Source organism: Syzygium oleosum, unplaced genomic scaffold (genome assembly GCF_021117445.2).
Source record: "Syzygium oleosum isolate NSW1041296 unplaced genomic scaffold, Sole_v2.1 Sole_v2.21, whole genome shotgun sequence".
NCBI lineage: Eukaryota > Viridiplantae > Streptophyta > Magnoliopsida > Myrtales > Myrtaceae > Syzygium > Syzygium oleosum.
Window position 1 is genome coordinate 1,957,746 of NW_026607505.1, and position 23,450 is coordinate 1,981,195.

Sequence of the window (23,450 nt, forward strand, 5' to 3'; positions counted from 1 at the left end):
TCTCTAGGGGTGCAACACGTGCGGGTATCGGCACGTTAAAATAAAAAACGCATCCGTGGATCCAGCATATCAAACAGATGGACCGCGGAGGTCCTCATGGGAGCGAAAGTTCCTCTTTTTGGTGTGGTTAACTCACTACCAAAAAGTTATAGGAGGTTGATTAAATTAAAGTGAGTGCCAACGAGACAAGAACCAAAGTGTAGTAACTGCTGCTATGGTATGCCCTTCAAGACACTTGGAGAATTCAGTGCTAACAGGAGACGAACACTTTTGCAAAAGCCCATGAGTAAGAATCCAAATTTATATATGCACATAAATACAATGACGTGAGAACTACGACATCCAACCGCAAAGAACATCTGCATCTTTACGCTCTGACCCAGTGAAAAGAAAACTCGAGAAGAAAGCAAGAATTAGGTCGTGAAAAACACATAATACAAGACCACAGGGACAACCACCTTATCTTCTCGAGGGTAAGACAAGTGACTTCTTCACTTGGTCACACGCATAACACAGTTCATATGTAACATTACATAGAGTAACTCAAGGGAGCTTTTATTCGTGCTATAACCAGATAGTAGCGGCGGCCGAACCCATCATCTGGTCGCGGCTACAGCAGCCTGGCGGGCAGAAGACGGCGGGAGGACAGCTTGGATAAACCGCCGGAGGTGGCGATGGAGAACCAGTGTATCAGGTCATCGGCCATTGAACGGTAAGTCTCCCATCGAGAAGCCCGCTTGACGTCACTCGCCTGAAAGATGAACGATGCGTGAGGCATGTATGTTTAGAAAAGCAAGAAGGAAGAAAACAAAGAGACTGAAATTGACCCGAAAGAACATTCTGAAGATACACTCCTCTATGTGTGGCCTTATTTCATGACGGAAAAAACGGGGGCCTTACCTGGAAATGAACGTCATATGTAAACACGACATCTTCCCTATCTTCGACCTCTTGGGGAGTTTCAGAGCTAGTAACCTCTTGCTTCGCATCTGGATTACAGGTGGTTAGACTTAGATGGTGTCCCCATGGGTGTTCCAACGTATGTTTGACACTGTAGTGATAGAAAAGATGATTCACCACAATTATGGAGGTAGATGTTTAATAAACAGGACTAGCATCAATCTTGGGTGTTCGGTATGTCATCATGTAAAATGACCTGAATGGTTTAACCTCAAACCCAACAATTCTTGCTGCCTTGGTTTCTTTATCTAGGTGATACTTGACAGTGAACGACAAGTGGTTGTAGATAAAATGTTTCTGCTCCTTCGTCTGAAAAAAGAAAAGTATTTAGTCGTTACGTATCCACAAAAACTTTCATATTTAAGACCTACTACGAAAAGAGAGAGAATGCTAAGATTGGTACTCACTCCAGCATATTGTCCCTTGAAGCCAACAGGAAAGCCACGTTGGTACACGGTGAAATTTTTCTGTTCAGTCCTTTCTAATGGAACCACCAAAGGGAGATTGTCCAATATCCTGCCATTAATGCAGGTGTCATCTAACAGTTGCAGATCATAAAGTTACAGCACTTCTTGCTCTGCACGCATTTTATGTTATTGGTGCTTACATGTTCACTCGATACTTGTCATCTATCTTTTCCTTGAAATCTTTTGCCTCTTTTGCATTGAGAATTCTTCGACAAAGAATCTTGCACCGCTCATCTGATCCCATTCTAATCTGTGATACAAGAAGCAATCAGGTGATCAGAAAGAAACGTGTTTGATCCTATCTTCAAGCCAGGCAGTAGATAGTTTATTAGGTTTGTCTGTACATACATATACATGTACTTGCATTGCCTACCTCATAAGGAGAGTTTTCACTGCGATCACCACGAAGAAATTTTCCAAGTTTCTCCGCACCATCAGCCATTTTAAGAGGCCGACAGTAACCAAGGGAGTAAAAGGCGTGAGGAAACTGTAATTTTGTCGATGTCAAAGGGTTCACCTTCACGGTCAAAGCTTCTCCCTGCACATGATGAGATTACACTTTCACACCATGATATATCAATCACATTCCGAAATGCTAAGAAGATTTCTGAGCCCTTGATCATATATAACAAAAACCTTCCAGAAATAGAGTAAGATATTCAGAAACTAAAGGACTTCCTTCGCTCTCCACCACACACACTTAGGGAACATGAGCCCTTCATCTTCGTCATAAATGTATGTACACTAGTACACTTTCCTCCACTAAATATGGAGAAATGCGATGAGATTCTTTACATGAAAACAGTGAAATGCTATAACATGTGTGCCCTGAATCACATCGAGCCATCTTATTGAGGAATTTCCTAAGGAAACCATTCACCTGATAACTATGGGAACGGCAATCCTTGGATCAGATGGTCACAAATAAGGGGGGTAATACTCGGATCAGAATACTCGTACTTGATTTACGGTGCTCTCCACGTAGAGTGTTTCCCACCGGCCAGATCACGTAAATTTAATGTCCTATTGATTACTTCTTCTACCTAATATCGTGTTTGATTGCTTGTTTTTCGCTACAAATATTATATCAATTTGGTGCAACCAGAACCAGGACATGGAAACACCATCCCATTCAAAGATGCAAACACATAAGAATTAAAGTATCCATTTGATTTCTGGGTTACTCATTTAAAGGGAAAAAATGAACTTTAAGCAAGCAGATACTCAACGTGGGCCAAAAATTAAAGTCAAACTCGCAGTAACAAAAGACAGCAAGCACCCTTTAAAGAAACCATCTTCTCAAGCATATGCAGCAAAACAGCAAGCAAGACCATCTTTTAAGCTTAAATAAGAAAGAGAGACTTGAAAAACAAAAGGGGGCGGTGGGGGGGCGGCTTCACCATCTGAAAATCCTGAGGAGCAACATCGGAAAGATGAAAGGACCGAGCGTGAACGAGGAGCAGCACGCAAACGGAGATCCATAGATACTGTCTCAGAGCAGCTTTCCCCATGTTCAGAATCAGAAGCGGATCGAACCCACCTACCAATTCCCTCTTCAAGAGGAGTGCTTCTAGGCTATGTGCTTGAGTAGTTTCTTTCCTTTCTCTTGGTGGAATCGAACAAAGATGCTATTTTTGGCTGTACTCTATAGGAAAAAGCTTGCCTAATCATACCGTTAGCTTGGAAAATGGACGGTCAACCCTAGACACACATTTTTCATCAGAGAGAAAGAAACTTGTGTTTTGCTTGGAAATTTCCAAGCGCTTGTGTTGGGGAATGGAAAATTTTGGGGCTGGCCTTTGACCATCACACCATTATACGGTCATGCTAGTAGCTCTCTTTTCTATAATAATAATAGCTTTTGATAAAAAAAAATTTATAGTAATTGCTAGAGAAGAATGAGAAGACAAACAGTAGGATTGAAGACAAAGACAATTCCCTCTACAAGAAGAATGCCGGCCAGGCCACAGGATAATTAGGGTTGACTGACTTGCCACATTAGTGATTTTTTGTCAAAATGAGTCAAAAATACTACATTAGAAATTCGTCAAAAGGTGTAAGATTAGGAAAAAAATGTCCAAAAAGTCATAAACTTATTGTACGTGGCCAATTCAGTCTTAAACATTTCAATTGTGCCATTCAGTCCTAAACATGTTGACAATTTGTCAATTCAGAATTCAGTCTTAAGGTTTAAAGTGTTTTCTATTGAAAAAAAAAGTTTGTAAAGAATAAGGGTTTGGGAACTCTGAAATAGTGTGTTCACGCGTTGGTATATGTGTACAAGAAATGGAAAATTGAAGAGCAACTTTCCTTTTCACGCAATACTATTCAAGCTTCAACAAACAAGTGATAGGGGTGTCAATGATTTGGTTCGATCTTTGGTTTTCACGAAACCCAAACCGAACCAATTGAGTTTGCATTAGATTTGAACCAAACCGAATATAACCCGAAGGTCTCGAACTGAAGACCCGGTTCGGTTCGGTTCGGTTCGGTTTTCGGTTTTCGGTTTTTCGCTTTGCAATATTAAGAAAAGATTTAGTGAAAAGGAAAAGAGATTGTGTAAATTGTAATATTAAGAAGATAGGCGATTTTCAGTTCAATTCAGTTTTCCGAACCGAAATTAAAAAAAAACAATCATTTTTTCATTATCCGAACCGAACCGAAAATGCACGAAATTTCGATTGAGTTCGGTTTCAATTTTGGTTCGGTTTTCTGGTTTGGTTCTGCCACCCCTACTAGGTGGTGATTAATCGAGACAAGCATCTAATAGATGACAACCCATGATAGATGATAATCATATAATGGATGGACAAACCACGTATTTCCGGTCCACCAACAAGAGCGAGATTAGGGACAAGGATCGTCCCCCTTGCCACAAAACACTCCAATACATGGTCCAGGCGGCAAGTGCGGACCGTTTCCAAAACCACCATGACCACCTCCGTATCCGTGGTCGTACCCTCCTAGCTCGGCGCGATGGCGACGGTGAGGATGGCCGTGACCGTTCGTCTTCAATTAGCACCCCTATAGTAATTTCCTCTTTTTGATGTGGATTTTATAGAAATATGGTGTTTTGGGAGATCATATGTTCATAAATTATGTATAGGCATAGACACCCAAGGAGGAGAGATTCTAAGTGGGACCAAAAGCATCAGTTTTGGTGTTGCTAATTTGCCTGTCCAGACTTAAATTGATTAATTTGGCATCTACACTTGAAGATATCCTATTCTTGCACCCCCTAATGGTATTAGCATCCAGATTTCTCTCTACTCTCCCATGTGCTACGCATAGGCACCCCATATGTTTCCCCTTTTAAATATGTTCAGCTGCTACTAACTATGTCCACATTGCACGTTTGGTACTCGTATCATACGCTCTAATCTTTAAAAGGTTCTTACCCTTCTTTTTCTTCGGTCACATTGCTATTAGAATGCCAATATAAGTCATCAGATATGTTCATATTTGGCAGAATTACCAAAAAAGTCCTAAACCTATTGCACTTGTGTCAATTCAATTCTAAATATTTCAATTGTGCCAAACCTTTTCATATTTTGCCAATTGAATCCATTCGATCAATTTTAGTCAGAAATCGCTGACGTTCATACCAACCATTCTACGTGGCATGTTGGTGCAAATGTGAACAATTTTTAATGATATTTTGATGGTTTTTGAATTTTTAAAATTTTCTTTTCTTTGTTTCTTTTCTTTTCTTTTCTTTTGAACTTAGGGCCGGTGACCCTCACTGGCCACAAGCAAGGGTCAGGACGCCCTCACTGACATTGGGCAAGGGTGTTGCGGCCCTTGCAAGCTCTGGACGAGGCTGTTACGGGCCCTTGCTTTGGCCGGCAAGGGCCGCAACGCCCTCACCCGTGGATGGCGAGAATCGCCGCCGGCCCTAAGTTAAAAAAAAAAAAGGAAAGAGAAAAAGAGAAAAAATAATTCAAGAAATATTAAAATATAATTACAAATTTTCTACATCAGTGTTGGTTGTGCCACGTAGAATGGCCGGCTTCCACGTCAGCGATTTTTTGCCAAAATTGGTCAGATGAACTCAATTAACAAAACGCGAAAAGGTTTAGGACTGAATGGGTACAAATGGAATAGATTTAGAGCTTTTTTGATAATTTTCCCATTCATATTCCTAGCACTAAAATTTACCAAACAGCGACTATTCATTGCTTTGCTAGCAATTGGGAATTTAAGTCACAGTTCTATCGGTTTTCATCAAACACATTTATGCATGCATGGACTATATTTCATCGACGAAATCTTTATCACATCAGGTGACACCTATTAAACCCGATATTTAGATTAGACGTGCATGAGCAGGTCTAAGATTGTTTTAGGCATGGCTTATCGATCATAACAAACACAATTGTCACACTCCCCTTTACATCAATTGTAATTGTTCACCGAGTGATTTGTATCGGAGGCTTTTTTGTAGTAACTAAATTAATTAGAGATATATAAAATCCAAGAACTAAATGGAGTGACAAACACTCTTGAGAGGAAACAAAAGCAGAGTTTTTTTAGAGAAAATTATAGGAAATTCATTAAAATTTGGTTTTTTTCTATCCAAATCATATTTCCCCCAAAAAAATATGAGTTCACTTTCCATCAATAAAACAAGCACAAAATCTATAAATCTAATTATTCAAAAAAAGTTTATTGAATAAGCTCAATCAACATTTTATGCATAGACAAGCCAACATAGTCCTTAAAATAGATCCATGTGTATTTTTTCCTTAAATTATATATATTTATTTATATAGGGTTACAAATCATGATGTTAATTAATTAATTAAAATAAAAACACCATTCTTTTGAACCTAAGAAAAGAATTGGCACCAAGTACTAAGTCAATGGTCAAAATGGTCCAAAATTCTTGTTTCATTACACCAAGTGCTCATCATCCCATCACATTCGGTCCTAACTCTCATGCCCCCCTCACATTCTCTCCTCTCATCCACAAACACTCCCTCAAACTTCCTACAAAGCCAAGTAAATTCATTGCCCAAACCCACACACCACAGCTTGAAACAAAACTGCAGCAACTACAATCAATATCAAAAGCTCTAGGTTAGAAAGAGTGTTTTGAGAAAAGAGAACGGAAATGGCGATACCGGATCAAGCAGCGGGCGCGGCGCAAGAGGTGCTGCACCAGCGCAAGAAGCTCCCCGTGTGCCCGATGCGACTGGCGATCGGGGGCTTCGCCGTCACGGCCGTTCTAGGCTACTCGGTCCTGTGCACCAAGAAGAAGCCCGAGGCCTCAGCCTTGGACGTCGCCAAGGTCGCTACCGGGATTAATGCGCATCCTAAGAATACTCATCCTCATAAGTAGACTGATTCATGAGAGTAGCGAAAGTTTATGATGTTCTCGTTTATCATTCGTTGCACAAGATCTCGGTTTTTGCTTTTGTCTGCTCCTGTTAAGAGTGAGTGCTATTTCATGTTGCTTTGTAATGGTAACAACCAATAAAGATCTCCAATGTATACGCGACCCTTTTCTTGATTCTTTATTTTCTTTCCTCACTCTTTTTCTTCTCGAATGTCAATTGGTAAAGACATCTATTATCGGTTATTCATCCTGTTTGTGTAAATCTTTGAAGACAATAGTTATGATGAAAGTATCCATTTATTTTCATGTTTTAAAAGTAAAACTATAACACCTATGATTGACATCTAGACTAATTCCATAGAGATGTCTCGACCTTTCTAATTGCTTATGCCAAATAATATTATCTTTCCCCTAGTTTAAAACATGAATCTCACTGGGCATCGATTAATCAGCAATCGAACCTGCTAATACTGACTATTAGACGAACAACAAGTGTTCATGAGAACTCCCTACCGATCGATAGGGGGCTTCAATGAGACATATTATTGTCGAGAGCAAATGAGGTAGTTTCTTTTCATGCACAAGGACAACAGTCGAACCCAGACCACACAAGCATCGGCGGGACCTATAATGTGTCCTTGAATCTGACAACTTCATTCTTCGAGTAAGCAGCAGAGTGTTGAGAGCCATCGACATGATAGTCACTCAGATGAATGACAGAACAATTGCTTTCTCACCAAAGATTCGTCCCAGCAGTGCAAGATGAACCTACAAAGGTTGCTCTTAAGCAGCGTTCAGGAGATGAAAGCTGGTCGGAACCAATTGATACGAGGAAGAAAATCGGTTGAAAGTAGCAGATTGTCTGATAAGGTTTCTGGAATTTCCAGAAATAAGCACCTGACCGCATGAACTGCTTACCAACGCCCTCAAATGTTTTCCTTTCTTACATTTCATAAGAAAAAACGACCACAAAGTATACCAAAACTGAAAAAACAGAAAAAGAAAGAAAAGTGACCAGGATGATATCAAGGAGGTGGCTCTCATGGCACGCGATTTAGGGTTCAAAACCGAGCACACCACGACGAGCAATTCTTTATGCTGATTACTCTGTATGCCTCCTCTAAAAGTACTTGTACAGAAATCAATAAAAAGCTCTTTACCTTCTGATTGTGTGGAACTAAGTTTAGTCGATCTTGACCGACGAGTAGATTAGCCTCGTGAACCAAAAGCATGCATAGAAACCGATCATGCCCGTCAGCATGAAGAAAGCGTATGACCCAATGAGCATGTAACCAAAGTAGAGGGCCCCAGAAACAGGTTTCGTGATATTGAGCTTGGTGAAGAAGTAGAAAGTGGCATAGAGGAAGAGGTATAGAGCCGAGGAACCTGAAGTGAGATACGATCTCCACCACCACTGGTAATCTTCACTGCACAGCTGGAAGTAGCATAGGACGACTGTGATCTCAGCGCACGTCACAATGAGGATGAGGAAGACGATGAAGAGGAACCCAAAGATATAGTAGAACTGGTGCAACCATATTGAAGTGAGTATGAAGAAGAGTTCAATGAAGACAGCCCCGAATGGAAGTATTCCTCCAATTAGGATCGAGAAGGCCGGATGCATATACCATGGCTGGTCCGGAATCTGCCTCGGGATCTTGTTAGATTTTACCGGATCCTCGATGGCGGGCTTCTTGAAGCCAACGTAACTGCCAACAAACACGAGAGGAACTGAAATGCCAAACCATAGCACCACTAGGGCAAACATGGTCCCAAAAGGCACAGCCCCGGAGGACTTCTGGCCCCAAATTAGGGCATTCAAGACAAAGAATACAGCAAAAATGGTTGCGGGGAACATGAAAGCCGTCTTGAGAGTAATTTTCTTCCATTCTGTTCCCTTGAACATCTTGTATAGACGAGCTGAAGAGTATCCTGCCAAAAGGCCCATAAAGACCCAGAGCAGGACCATTGCAGTCATCAGACCGCCTCGGTTAGAAGGAGAGAGGAAACCAAGAAGAGCAAAGATCATGGTGACGAGAATCATCCCAAAAAATTGGACCCCTGTCCCGACATAGACACATAGCAAGTCCGAGTTGGCAGGAGGACGGAACACATCCCCGTGTACCAACTTCCAGCCTGTCTCTTCCTGGGCTTCTTCTTGGGTCTCCAATTGGTTGTACTTTGAGATATCGCGGTAGAGAGTACGTAGCATAATCATAGCCACCATTCCAGAGAGAAACAGGACGATCATCAGTGAATTGACTATAGAGAACCAGTGTATCTGATCATCAGGCATCAAAAGATAAGTGTCCCATCGAGAAGCCCACTTGATGTCACTCTCCTGCAAGATGAACAATAGGTGAGGCATATATGTTGAGAAAAAGGAAAAGGAAGAAACCGTTACTGAAATTGAGCCAAAGGAGTATTCTTAAGATACACTCCTTTATGTGTGGCCTTATTTCATGAAGGTAAAAAAAGGGGCCTCTTACCTGGAAATCAACGTCATATGTGAATATAACCTCTTTCTTATCTTCGACCTCTTGAGGAGTTTCAGAGCTGGTAACCACACGCTTTGCATGAGGATTACAGGTGGTTAGAGTTGTCTTCTCGGTCCATTTGCCTTCATATGCATGCTTGACACTACAGGGATAGAAAAGATGATTCAGCATAATTATTGAGGTAGATGTTTAATAAACAGGACTAGCATCAATCTTTGGTGTTTGGTATGTGATCATAGAAAATGACCTGAATGGTTTAACCTCAAACCCAACAATTCTTGTGGCCCCTGTTTCTTTATCTTGGTGAAACCTGACAGTGAACGACAAGTGGTTGTAGATAAAATGTTTCTGCTCCTTAGTCTGCAAAAAATAAAGTATTTACTTGTTAAATATCCAGAAACACTTGCACATTTAAGACCTACTCTGTTCTCTTTCAATTTTATGAAAACAGAGAAAATGCTAAGATTGGTACTCACTCCAGCATATTGTCCCTTGAAGCCAACATTAAAGCCACGTTGATACACAGTGGAGATTCTCTGTTCAGTCCTTTCTATCGGAACCACCAAAGGGAGATTGTCCAATATCCTGCCACAAGTCCATGCGTCATCTAACAGTTGCAGATCATGAGTTACAGCAATTCTTGCTCTGCATGCATTTTATGCTAATTGGTGCTTACATGTTCACTCGATACTCGTCATCTATCTTTTCCTTGAAATCTTTTGCCGTTTTTGCATTAAGAGTCCTTCGACAAAGAATATTGCACATCTGGGGTTCTCTCATTTTGAACTGTGATAAGAAGAAGCAATCAGGTGATCAGAAAGAAACGTGCTCCATCCTATCTATAAGCCACGCAGCAAATAGTTTTACTGGTAAGTCTGTACATACATATACACAAAATTACATAACCTACCTCATAAGGAGAGTTTTCAATCCGATCACCCCGAAGAACTTCTCCAAGATTCTCCGCACTATCAATAATTTTAGGAGGCCGACAGTAATCAAGGGAGTAAAAGGTGTAAGGAAGCTGTGTTTTTGTTGAAGTCAATTTGTTCACCTTCACGGTCAAAGCTTCTCCCTGCACATGATGAGTTTACACTTTTACACCATGACATACCAATCACATTCGGAAATGCTAAGAAGATTTCTGAGCCCTTGATCATGTATACCAAAAACCCTCAAGAAATAAGCAAGATATTCAGAAACTGAGGACACCCTTCGCTCTCCACCACATACACTTAGGGAACATGAGCCCTTCATCTTTGTCATAACTATATGTGCATGTGTAGACTTTCCTCCACAAAATTTGGAGAAATGTAACAAGATTCTTTCCATGAAAATGGTGGAATGCTATATTATGTTTGCCCTATATTACATCAATCCATCTAAGTGAGGAACTTCCTAATGAAACCATTCACCTGATAACTGTGCATACGGCAATCCTTGGATAAGATGGTCACAAATAAGGTGGTAATACTTGGATTAGAATGCAATGGCAATTTAGTAATGGATGTACTAACAATCATCCAACATCCAGCAATGAACAAAATCATTATCATGATGATGCTTCAATCCAAAAGCAGTGCGAATTTTAGTAAGAGAATTACCATCAAAACCATCAACCAGATAACTACATGTGTCAGAAGTAACAGTTATATTATAAAAATATTGTGACTTTCTAAACCAGCTTGTGATGTATTTCATCCAAATTTTGCAAAAAGGTTAAAATCTCAGTACATACAGCAATTGTTCTTCACCAGTCAGATTGAGGCCAGTTCTCAGAATGCACAAAAAAGTCAATCACACTTGTTAAATAAATCACGCTACTTCCCTTGATCTCCAATTGTGTCATCCATTTAAAATAAACTAGAGCATGAAAATTCGCACAAAAACACCCAAGCAAGAATAATACTATGCATTATATCCGGTTGGTTCAACAAGGAACAGGACATTGAAACACCATCTCAAAGATGCAAACACTTAAGCATTTAAGTATCCATTTGATTTCCGGGTCAATCGTTTAAGGGAAAAAAAGTCGAATGAACTTTAAGCAAATAACTACTCCACTTGGATCAAAGGTTCAAGTCAAACTCACAACAACAGTCGACAGCCTTCTTCATACACTTGTCAACACTGTTTCATTAGGTGACAATACATGGATCAGCAATATAACGAAGGCTTTAGATTAACGAATCCCACATATGAATCGCAAAGAGGAGCTCATCCATCTCCCACTTCTACCAACATAGACTCCAAATCAAGCATCAGACTATACCAAAACACTACATGCTCACTTTCTCGTCACCATGCACCCTTTTAAAGAAACCATTTTTTTCAAACATATGCAACAAACAAACAAGCAAGAATTTTCTTTTTTAGCTCACATAAAACAGAGACGTGATTAAAAAGGCTTCACCTTCTTGAACTCCTGAGGAGCGACACCGGGAAGGTAGAAGGACCGAGCGTGGACGAAGAGCAACACGCAAACAGAGATCCATAGATACTGACCGGGAGCAGCTTTCCCCATGTCCAGGATCAGAAGCGAATCGAACCCACCTGCCGATTCACTCTCCAAGAGGAGTGTTTCTTGGCTATGTGATCGAGCGGGTTCTTCGCTTTTCTTGGGGGAACCGAACAAAGAACGAAACTTTTGGCTGTTTTCTTGAATAACAATAGCTCGAGAAGAACAAGAAGCCTAAGACCGCCTGCAAAAGCCCACCAACAGCTGTGTGGGATTTACTCTGAAGCAAAAAATGGTTTTATTCTTCTGACCGAATGGTCTTGCCGTCTGATTTCAATGGACGGGAGTGATGTGCGGCCTTGATGGAAGTCGTATTATTCGTCTTCTACGTTACCGAGTTTTGAGGGGGCCAAATGGGTAAACTCCGAAACTCACGAATGGAAAGTCAACGTTTGGAAGTAACTCGAGATTGCGAAGAAGAAGAAGAAGGAAAAAATATCTTTTCTTTTTTTTGTGGGCCTCACGTGGCTTGACTGGCCAGGCTTACTGTAACTTGCCCTTATGAGAAATTTACACACGATGAGATGGACCCTGATTGACAGAAAGTCTGCATTCCTCAGTTTTCAGAAATATTGACCAAACACAAAACCATTTTGCTCATGAACTACCATTTCTTGGGGGGAAATGGTCAAGAGAATTCATCAACAAAGAGAGTGAGAGTGAGATAGACTGTCCAACAGTGTGATGGATTCTACTGGTTGTTGTTTGTTGGGTGGCAGAAGATCACTCAAGCAATCCCACATCCCACTTCTGCAAGTTTTTCTGCAACCACCCCCATGGTGGCAATCTGCTAACTACTCCATTGGTGAAAGAATAGGCATGTAATCTCATACTTTAGGGAGAATTATAAGTTCCTTTGGAATTTTTTTAATTTTGAAAAGAAAAGGACAGGTAAATAAAAAGAATCAGAGAAAGGGCGTGAGGGGTAAACACAGAACATATGCCATTTTTTTGCGATATCTTCTCGAGTCTTGGAAGAATATTAGGTACACTAAGCTATGGTGAACCCTGAGTCATCTGCAAGACTAAACTTTTCGAGTCGACAAAAACTAAAGTTCAATTTTCAATGTGCATTACTCTATTGAGAAATGATAAACAATGTTTTAAAATGGTTGGTCTGTCGCATCGCCGGTACCGAAAATCACATGGCACCGATCCGATCAATACTACTTCATGATTCCCAACTAAACCCTGCATTTGGTGACAATTCATATTTTCTAGTCAACCTCACATGACTTAGTCAGGAGTTGTTAGTATTTTGGCCGAGTTGTTTAATGTTTTGGACCCGATATTTTTAATGGTAGAGGTTGTGATCTGTATACACTAGTGATGATACAACATTGAAGTTTCCCACTCTCTTTGTTTTTTCCTAGGTAAACAGCATGAAAAAATATTATTTTTGTAACTTTTAGGTGTCACTGACCAGTTGCTTTGGGATGGGTTTAGGGGCATTTGAATCCTCACGCAAAGCCAAACATTAATGCTTCTTGGCACAACTTCACATTGGATATGCAAGTCGATCTTGAAAAAGCGGACAATCAGGTCAAAGTCGAAAATATTTCACTTTCCCATGCATTGCAAGGTAAGCAGAAGGTAGTAGAACATGACCGCGAGCGCACCTTTCATCTTTCTCTTTTCCCAGATCTACTTGTAGCCATCCTGAAAACCCGCCCAGTGTATCAATTCCAAGTTATTATATAAACTCGGCGATTTACAAGGGATAGACGAAGCAATTATCTATGATTTCCCTAATGGAAACATGTCGAGGGCAATACGAATGATGGCAACGATGCCTTTGGATAAGACCGTGCTTGCAAGAAACCCAATCCATCAACGAGATTCTATCTTCTTATAGTGGCAGATCCAGCAAGTCGGCCCGATGGGTGATATTCAATGCCCACATTGCGCATTGCGTAATCGACGAAAAATGAGGAAGGGAAAACAATAGGCAAGCAATGGCATCTAATATGCAGAAGACTATGCATTATTTATCTGTAAGGAAGTTAAAACGGCATGGCAAATAGATAATTGGTTTAACGATAAGAGGCCCTCCATTCCTCCCCATACATGTAGTTGATCTCTGAAAACCGAAGATACCAATAAGTTGCCTTTTTTTCCTGCTTATTGGTGATGACTGAGCTCCAAGCAGTATATCTTAGCACGTCTAAGAAGAGTTTGTCAACACCCACTCTACGAGAGTCGAGATGCCAAATCCCGTCGCGGCCTTTTTCTTGTCATTCCAAACAGGACCAGCCATGTCTATGTGCATCCATTGAACCTTCTCATCAACAAACTGCAAGTAAAAGTTCAAAGTCTTTAAACATTCTGCCCTTGATGAGACGATCTCGCAAAACATAAACACTAATCACTTATGAAAGCATGAGCGCCTTATAGCACCCTGACAATTTTGGGAACGCACCTGCTTTAAGAACAAAGCAGCTGTAATTGCACCACCTGGCCGGCCTCCTGTGTTCACCATGTCAGCAACTCCTGATTTCATTGATTCCCAGTAACTTTCCTCCAATGGCATTCTCCACAGTTTCTCCCCACTTAGTTCCGATGCAGCGAGTACCTCCTTTGCTAGGTCATCACTAGGAGTAAAGACGCCTAAAGGGGGGAAAAATTTCGGCATCAAAAAAGAAATAACAATATTAAGTGTCATCAAAGGCTCATGATGCTAGGAATGCATCAATTTGATGATATGGAAAAGTTTGATCAATAATGACTCTCTGTCCCTCTTTCTATTAGGGCTGGCAATTCGTGTCGGTATATCATAACTATGTTAATAATTCATGTCAATTCGTGTTGGTCTAAAATATTTTAATTTTGATTCTACTTATCAAATATTTGAATTTCGATGAAAACATGTCAACATATAAGCTAGACATACCGTATTGTGTCCTATTCAGGTTTTCTTTGTATAACTCATGTTTTACCATGCGTCATGCTTGTGTCGTGCAAACTCATCGTGTTTAGCATTACCAGCACTACTCTCTATTCCACCTTGAGGAAGTTTGGTATTCAACTAAATCGGTTATAGATCATGCATAATTTTCACAACAGTCAATCTGTCATCATCAAGCCTCACTCATATTTCTCATGGGCTATATGCATACTACTAATAGTTGAACCCGACAAACACACACTACTTAAATCCATATACAGAACATACCAGCAATTGATGGCCCAAGAGCAACAACGCAGGCTCCAGTCAATGTTGCCAAGTCCACTATCTGGACACAAGAGTATAGAGATTGCAAAGGTCAGCACAAGCTAAAAACAAAAGGAGAGTCAAAATTTCCGAAGTGATTACAGTTACACATTAATGAGCTACAACCATCAGCTTCAAAGATTAGCTATCCGATAACTGGTTTACAATTCTCAATGTTAGAACCAAGAGAGATAATTCAACTTCAGTTAAAGCAAAAAGGATTACTGAGAAACCAATTTTCCTCCTCCAAGCACATCTAAGATCAAGGAATGTGTCATCATTAGTTTTCAGAAAAACAAATTGCAAGCTGATCTTCGAACTTGAACTACCGTATAGTGCTGTTGTCAACACGAACTTGACATATCCAATCATCTTCTATGGCTCTTCATTGCATATATTTATAGTTAGATCAGCTAGCAATTTATTCTTCCCTCCCTCTCTCTGTCTCTTAGCAGTTTGCGCTGCACACATAAGCAGCAAAACAAAACTATGATAACCAATCAAGCAGATTACCTTCTCTACACCTTGGTTGCAAGCATAAACCAAAGCATCTGCAAGTGTAAGTCTTCCTTCAGCATCAGTATTATTCACCTAACAAAGCAGCACCCACAGAGACTTCGTCAGTGAATTACTGATGCAGGGAAAATAAAGAGGGACAAATAGTAATTATTGCACTCCTTTTTTAACTTTATTTGCTAGAACATATACATATACATGTTCAAACATGAACAACCTACTGATTCCAGATGGAAACATAGTAATGAAAATCATAACTAGCTTCACTTACATCAAAAGGCGGAAAAAAAAAGCTAACTAAACCTTAAACAGCATGTGAATAGATTTGAAATCTTATCCATAATATGACTCTGAGCAAAACGACATAAACAATATACCTCAATTGTCTTTCCATTTGAGGCTGTGACAATATCACCTGGCCTCATGCCAGTTCCACTAATCATATTCTCACAAGCAGCAACAATGAAATGAACCTGCACACCAAGTACACCCATCAATACTCGTAGCACTGGTCAAGATCTTCAACGTAAGAGAAACTGGATATGGGGCAGCAAAATAGAAGCAGAACCTGTCATACTGATTCAGAAATGGTAATAAAAACTAGAGCAAAAAAAAATATTAAACTCAAATACCTCAACTCCGGGAGGTTTAATTTGACCAATTGCTTTTGCTGCACCAAGAACTGCTGCGGAACCTCCCATGTCAAATTTCATGAGCTCAATTGAGCAACCAGGCCCAGTCTTGATATTGTAGCCACCACTAGTAATATCAAAAGCATGCTCTCAGAACAGATTACTAAACCAGAGCAGTGAGAGCACACAAAAGAATATAATCGGTTTAATTATTATAAGTAATAGCAACGCAACATGATATTTCAATGAAAACAGTGGATCAGGTAATCTGGAATTCAGAGAAAAGCAACAAAGCAATCTTCAGATGAATAGACTCATTTCACATGACATAACATCCAAGCATGAACTACAACTTGAACTTTCAGGAAACGGTAAGGAAGTCAGTACAACCCGGGGTCTTATTTCCTTCTAGATACTGAACCATGGCATATCCACATGACATAACTAAGAATCACCTGTCAAAAGTCAATCCTTTCCCCACCAAAGCCAACTTCACCTTGGCAGGTCCACCAACAGGTTTGTAACATAAGTGGATGAATTGCGGAGGATTTGCAGAGGCTGCAGCAACACCCAGATAAGATCCCATTTTCAATTCTTTGCATTGCTCGGCATCCAAAATTGTTGCAGAAATCACATCGCTGCATGTGGAAGCAATCTTCGATGCCTCATGTGCTAGTACAGCTGATTAATACAAGTCAGAGAAACAAAGTCAAATGGGAGCTTCATTAGAAGATCATCCATCACAAGAAAATTAAGTAAATTAACAAAGAACAGAACTCTTCATTTATTGTACCACCAAGCAGCTAAAAAAGGATATCTGCAAACAACAATAGAGCTTATGAAATCAACATGAAAGAGGGGATGCTGCTGTACATACCGGGGGTAAGCACATTGGCAGGAGAATTGACAAGCTCTCTTCCAAATATTATACAAGAAGATACGTCTTCAGCATACTTGAGCTTCTTATCTAATTCAGGTCCACTTCCAAGGCCAAGAATATCCACAGATTTAAGAGCTATTTTCTTGGATTCAGATTTGTACCTGGTGTCATCATGTATCCCCAGCACAGTCCCTGTCACGGTCCAAAGTTATCAAGTCAACCAAACTCCTCCAAGAACAGCATTAATGAATTATATTTTTGTTAGATTTTTTCGAGGTACATCAATGTACCATAAACCAAGTCATGAATTGTCATAACTCGTAAGCCTGTTTGTGATTCAAGACAAAAATGGACGTGTTTACAGCAACAAAAACACATTTTACAACGGTGTACTAGTGATTTACCATAAGCTTTTCTGATTCACACTTGAACGAGCATAATTACACAAAACAAACAAGCTCACAAACCATTTGAACCCAAACTACTGTACAGTGATGTTCTTCAACGGCACCTCCGATCATTGTCAAAGCACAATCATATGCAAACCGAGAAGCAGCAAACATTACTAATAAAAATTTATACCAGATGCAATTGCTGAAGCAGTGGTGAGCTTCGATTCAGCAGATAACCCTTCAGATGAGGCTAGGACAATGCCGACATTACTAGCTTGAGCAGCTTTCGCCGCAGCACCGACAGCTTCACCAAGACCTCGGAAGGCTGTGGCAGTCGAAGCTGATTGGCCAAGTCCAATCAAGCCGACCCTCTTTGAACCACTGCCCGGAAGCCTGAGGACTACCGATTGGCCAGATTTTCCAGTAAAATCCTCCTCTGAAGAGGCTTCGGCTAAGAGGCCACTCAATTGCGCATCAAGCCTTTCCAAAATAGAGTTCTGGAACTTAGAATTCTCATCCTTGGCCATGTCCTTCTCGGTCACGCCAACCGCGAGTATGTCTCCTTTCCATTCCACCGCATCAATGTCTTTGGCAGCAAAAGCAATCTTCTCGCGGGAAATTTCACAAACAGATAACAGGCACTCAGTAACATTAAACAATCGCACAAACAACAATCGTAACAAAACCGCCGATCGTCACAAAACATAGCAAAGTCAACAACTTTGTTCAGAAAAACCGGGCATATGGACGATCAAGAACAACGCAAAGCCAGGGACTTGATCAAAAAACTCAATGACCCATCAGTTCTAGACCCGCAAAAAACAGACCAGAAGGGTCAAAATCCCAACTTTATAGAGAGAGACAAGAGAAGGAGGGGGGGATGGACCTTGGGGACGTCGACGTTGGCGGGCTGGGTGAGGCCGAGAGAGGCCTGAGCGAGGGTGTGAGCCATGAGCCTCCCTCTCTTCGAGCTCAACAGCAAGGGCGAGACGGCGAAGGGAAGCCGGAAGCTCGAAGCGGAAGCAGCGCGGAATCCGGCGAGGAGCAAAGACGGGGAGGAAGAGGAGGAAGAGACGGCAAATGAGGAGGCCAAAGACACAATAATGGCGGCCATCTTCCAGTGCCAGAGCCTCTACCTATTTATAATGGACCCTCGAATCAATTAAAGATTAGAGAGAGAGAGAGAGAGAGAGAGAGAGAGGGAGGCAGGCTAAGGTTCACGTCACCAAGCAGCACCCATACCCGCCATTGCCAATACGATGCTTCGTGTACCTTTGATCTGTTTCCCTTTATTAAGGAATCAATAAGGACAAAAAGAAGAGCATCTTGTGTCTTTGAGAGGATTTGATTAGCATCAAAGAAAGGCAAATTAGAGACGATTGATTGGCAAAAAATGAACAGCACGACAATGACAAGATGCATTCTCTCTCTCGAAAAGCTCTTCTGATTTTCTAATTTTTCCATCTTTCTATCTCGCATCTTTGCCATGGTTTCTTTTTTTTTAAGCCTAATAAATCATGATTTCTTTTTCGAAAAGAAGGATCGCATTGTACCATTATACAAACTTCATTTGGTGGCACGCACGATATAATATGCTTTTTGTCTCAAAAAATCATAGTATACATGTTCCCTGGGAGAAGAACACTAGAAGTGCCAAACCTCGTATACGGCGCTCACTTTAATGCCAAAAGTTTATTTTGAATCACTTTAATTTCAAAATTTTTGAAAAACGATCACTTAAGTGCTAATTTCGATCAGTTTGGCCGGAAATCCGACGTGACATCTTTTTATTAATTTCTGAAGCTAATGTGGCTCGCCGGAGGATTTAGTCAACGTGTATACATCAAAACGACGTAGTTTAGCATGTACACTTGGATTTTTCAAATATTTTTTCTGATTTTTTTTCCTTCTTTTCTTCTCTTTCTTCTTCTTCTACCTCCAGTCACCGCCGGTGATCGAAGGCCGGCCACCAGCCGCGGCCAGCCGCCTGGCCTCGCCCGGACGAGGCCACCGTCGCCCGCCACAGACGAGGCCCGGCCGACCCTCGCCTGGGCGAGGGCGGGCGAACCCCTGCTAGGGTCGGCCTTGCCTCGCCTGTGCGAGCCCGAGGGCGAGCCCGGCGAGCTCCTCGCCCAGATTTGGCGAGGCCGCCCGTCGCCCAGGGCCACGATGGCCTCGCCCGGGATCTGGCGAGGGAGCCCTCGCCCGGGCGAGGCAAGGGCGACCCTTGCCGGATCCGGCGAGGCCGGTCGTCGCCGTGGCCACGGCGGCCTTGCGGGGCATCGCCTTCCCCCGGGCGACAGCCGAATCTGGTGAGGGTCAACCTCGCTTCGCCTGGGCGAGGGCGAGCCCCGGCGAGGCGAGGGCTCCCCTCGCCAGATTCGGCGAGGCTGCCCGTCGCCCAGGCCACAACGGGCGTCGCTCGGGGAAGGTGACGCCCGGCAAGGCCGTCGTGGCCTGGTTGACGAGCGGCCTCGCCGGATTTGGCAAGGGGAGCCCTCGCCCAGGCGAGGCGAGGCCGACCCTCGCCAGATCTGGCAAGGCCGGCCGTCGCCTGGGGGAAGGCGACGCCCGGCGAAGCCGTCGTGGCCTGGGCGACGGGCGGCCTCGCCAGACTGGGCGAGGTCGGCTCGCCGCTGGGGCTCGCCTCACCCGGCGAGGCGAGGCCGACCGTCGCTGTGGCCACGGCAGCCTCGCGGGGTGTCACCTTCCTCTGAGCGACAGCCGGCCTCGCTGGATCTGGCGAGGGTCGGCCTCGCCTCACCTGGGCGAGGGCGAGCCTTGGCGAGGCCGGCCGTCGCCAGGGGAAAGGTGACGCCGAGGCCGCCGTGGCCACGGTGACAGCCGGCCTTGCCGGATCTGGCGAGGGCGAGCCCCGGCAAGGGATCCCCTTGCCAAATCCGATGAGGCTGCCGTGGCCTCACCGGGGCTCGACCTTGCCGTGGCTCGCCCGCCCTCGCCCTCGCCCAGGCGAGGGTCAGCCGGGCCTCACCTGTGGCGGTCGACGGCGGTCTCGTCCGGGCGACACCAAGCGGCTGGCCATGGCCAGTGGCTGGCCTCCGGTGACCGGAGGTAAAAGAAGAAGAAAGAGAAGAAAAAAAAAAAGAAGGAAAAAAAAATCAAAAAATATATTTAAAAAATCTAAATATACACAAGGAAATGCCACATTGACTTATTTTTTAAAAAAAATCCAACTCAGATTAAAATTTTAATTATAAAAGCCACGTATTAATTTGGACGGAATTTCTCGCCGTTGGCACTTAAGTGATCGTTTTTCCTCCGATTTGGCACTTAAGTGAGCCGGCGAAAACTTTTGGCACTTAAGTGATCGTTTTTCCTCCGATTTGGCACTTAAGTGAGCCGGCGAAAATTTTTGGCACTAAAGTGAGCGTCGTGCACAAGTTTTAGCACTTCTGATGTTCTTCTCCCCATGTTCTCTTAAAAGAGTTGGATCTAATAAAAATTGTGCCATTGCCATGACAACAAAAGCTCTTCTAGTTTTTATTTGTCAGCCCAATAGATAAAATGTTGGATTTAGCATATTTGTAAGCTAATTAGGGGTGTGCAAAAGAATCAAGAACCGCCCAAAACCAGACCAAACTGGCCCAGAACTAATAGTTCCCATGGGGACAAGTCTGGTTCCCGGTTCCAATTTTCGAACCACTAAGTATCGGTCTAGTTCATCGTTTCAAGTGCAAAACTGCTCACCCGGACCATACTGGTACATACATACATATATATAAAGAAAAAAAACCCTAATTAGGCTTCATACATACAACTCTAGCACACCCCTATTCTCCACCTTCTCACGCACGCTGTGACGCCCCAGAACATCACGCGCGACACGTGTCTTTTAGTATTACTAATCTTTATCAATAATTATGTCAGCGAAAGTTAAAATCTGAACATGTTTTAAACATAAAAATCACACAAGTTTAGTCAAAGTACGTAAGATTCTTATAACTTGTTAGATTTACAAGTCCAGACAAATATCATATAAGCACAAAAAACAAAAGTCTGGGTAGGTCGAGGTTGTCTATCTCCATACTATATTATACTCCAAAAGTCTGCCTGGACAAAAGTCTGGTGACATCACGGATCGATGACTTCGCCCTCCGTTGCGGGACCACCATCATCTATGTCGAAGCCCCTCACAGGCCAACAAACATGCCGTCGAGGTTACAATACCATGCAACAAATCGATAGGGAACCTACTCCATAAAACCCACGTCGATCCAAACAGTGGAACTACATTTAGTATATAGTGCTTCAGACTCATATACAAACACATTTTCATAGACACCTTCGTAATACACGGGAACTCCAAAACGCAGAGACTGTGAAACATCCATCCTACAAGTCCGAAAAAAAATAAAGGAATGAGTCGAGGCCCAGCAAATGAAATCTCTAGTTTTACGTTAGGAAAATTAGCTTACCACTTCACCTGGCACAAACAACATACATGCATTACAAACAGTATGCATAGAACTTAAATAAATATTATACCTTTTCCGTCTGGATATGCCACAAATCCTTATCACTTCATTAATCCACAAGAATATCATTCAAACACAAGCATATGATATAAAATATTCATGCTCGTGTGTTAGGTTCATTACTTCTCCTCCCAAACACTCCTGGGGCATCTCGACTAACGGGTATCTCAACTCCGAGGCATCCTAGTACACCCCTTCGGGGCATCTCGACTCCCAAGGCATCTTGGTACACCCTCCGAGGCATCCCGACCAACAAGGCATCCCGACACACGGGGCATCGTCACCGTTGATTTGTGGGTGACGGAATTTATATTATTCTCATGCAAGCCATGATAAATAAGTATTTGCATGTATATACTCATCTTCTTTTTACATCACATAAAGCAATGAAATGCATCGTTTGAGTAAATAAGTATGAAGCAATACATGTTTAGACTCAAAAGGCTAAAGTTTACTCAAGTTCAGAAAGTACACATACTAGATTTTGAGATAAAACTTACTCGGTTTAGAAAATACATATATCCAGATTTTGAAAATAAAGTCTACTCGAGTTCAAAATACATATAAGGTCTACTCGAGTTCAAAATACATATGTCCAGATTTTGAAAATAAAGCCTACTCGAGTTCAAAATACACATATCCAAATTTTGAAAATAAGGTCTACTCGAGTTCAAAATACATATGTCCAGATTTTGAGAGTAAGTTATAGTCGGTTTTAAAAAATAGACATGTTTAGATTCTGACAGTAAAATTTGTTCGGTTTTAAAAGTAGACCTGTCCAGATTCTGACAGTAAAATCTGATTGGTTTTAAAAGTAGACATATCTAAATTCTAACAGTAAAATCTAATCGGTTTCAAAGATAGACATGCCTAGATTCTGATAATAAAATCTGCTCGGTTTCCAAGATAGACATTTTCAGATTTTGACAATAAAATCTGTTCTGGTTTAAAATAAGTATAACCAGATTTTGAAAGTAAAAATCTGTTCTATTTTAGAAATAGACATATACAAATTTTAAGAATAAAATCTACTTGGTTAAAGAATAGATAAATCCAGATTCAGATTTGGAGATAGGCATAACCAAATTTAGGGAGTAAAAATCTACTCGGTTTCAAAATAGATATACACAGATTTTAAGTGTAAAATCTACTTAGATTCATAAATCAGTATGTCCAGATTCAGAAAGTAAAAATTTTCTCGGATAAGGAATCAATAGATTTTACAAAAGAGGGTTAAGTCTGGACCTATAGATATGATTTTTTCAAGTTCTGACTCATCATTTACACTCACCTAATGTACTCAATTTTGAGTAAAATGAGCAACTACCTTTTAAACGTGCATAAGACCAGCAAGAAGGATTCAACAATCACCTCAAAGATATAATTTCCACATTCAAATTTAACAATTGCATTTGCCAATTACATCACACTCTTAAGGAAACGAAACACACCCATTTTAACACGCTCGAAACTAATCAAACAATCCCACAAATTACCATGTTCTCACTATTGTAACACCTCCAAATAGCAAATCACAACCAT

The 23,450-nt window shown here is 41.7% G+C and overlaps 3 protein-coding genes across 3 annotated transcripts; all 3 read right to left on the reverse strand.

Annotated features, from left to right (window-relative positions):
• Nucleotides 1–283: 283 nt before the first annotated feature.
• On the reverse strand, nucleotides 284–3,200 carry LOC115677386 (transmembrane 9 superfamily member 10-like). The gene is made up of 7 exons (XM_030600546.2): nucleotides 2,828–3,200; nucleotides 1,801–1,965; nucleotides 1,568–1,677; nucleotides 1,368–1,476; nucleotides 1,157–1,269; nucleotides 901–1,051; nucleotides 284–751 (listed from the first exon to the last, which is right to left on the reverse strand). The coding sequence occupies exons 1-7, from the start codon at nucleotides 2,936–2,938 to the stop codon at nucleotides 611–613; spliced, it is 900 nt and encodes a 299-aa protein (XP_030456406.1). The 5' UTR covers nucleotides 2,939–3,200; the 3' UTR covers nucleotides 284–610.
• Nucleotides 3,201–7,591: 4,391 nt separating this feature from the next.
• LOC115677385 (transmembrane 9 superfamily member 8-like) lies at nucleotides 7,592–12,132 on the reverse strand. The gene is made up of 7 exons (XM_030600545.2): nucleotides 11,677–12,132; nucleotides 10,174–10,338; nucleotides 9,940–10,049; nucleotides 9,740–9,848; nucleotides 9,511–9,623; nucleotides 9,255–9,405; nucleotides 7,592–9,106 (listed from the first exon to the last, which is right to left on the reverse strand). The coding sequence occupies exons 1-7, from the start codon at nucleotides 11,785–11,787 to the stop codon at nucleotides 7,949–7,951; spliced, it is 1,917 nt and encodes a 638-aa protein (XP_030456405.1). The 5' UTR covers nucleotides 11,788–12,132; the 3' UTR covers nucleotides 7,592–7,948.
• Nucleotides 12,133–13,737: 1,605 nt separating this feature from the next.
• LOC115677427 (leucine aminopeptidase 1-like) lies at nucleotides 13,738–18,628 on the reverse strand. Its single transcript, XM_030600593.2, has 10 exons — nucleotides 18,299–18,628; nucleotides 17,603–18,017; nucleotides 17,018–17,212; nucleotides 16,596–16,821; nucleotides 16,141–16,267; nucleotides 15,886–15,981; nucleotides 15,506–15,583; nucleotides 14,954–15,014; nucleotides 14,201–14,388; nucleotides 13,738–14,074 (listed from the first exon to the last, which is right to left on the reverse strand). Exons 1-10 carry the CDS (start codon nucleotides 18,524–18,526, stop codon nucleotides 13,946–13,948), a joined length of 1,743 nt encoding a protein of 580 aa, XP_030456453.1. The 5' UTR covers nucleotides 18,527–18,628; the 3' UTR covers nucleotides 13,738–13,945.
• Nucleotides 18,629–23,450: the final 4,822 nt, after the last annotated feature.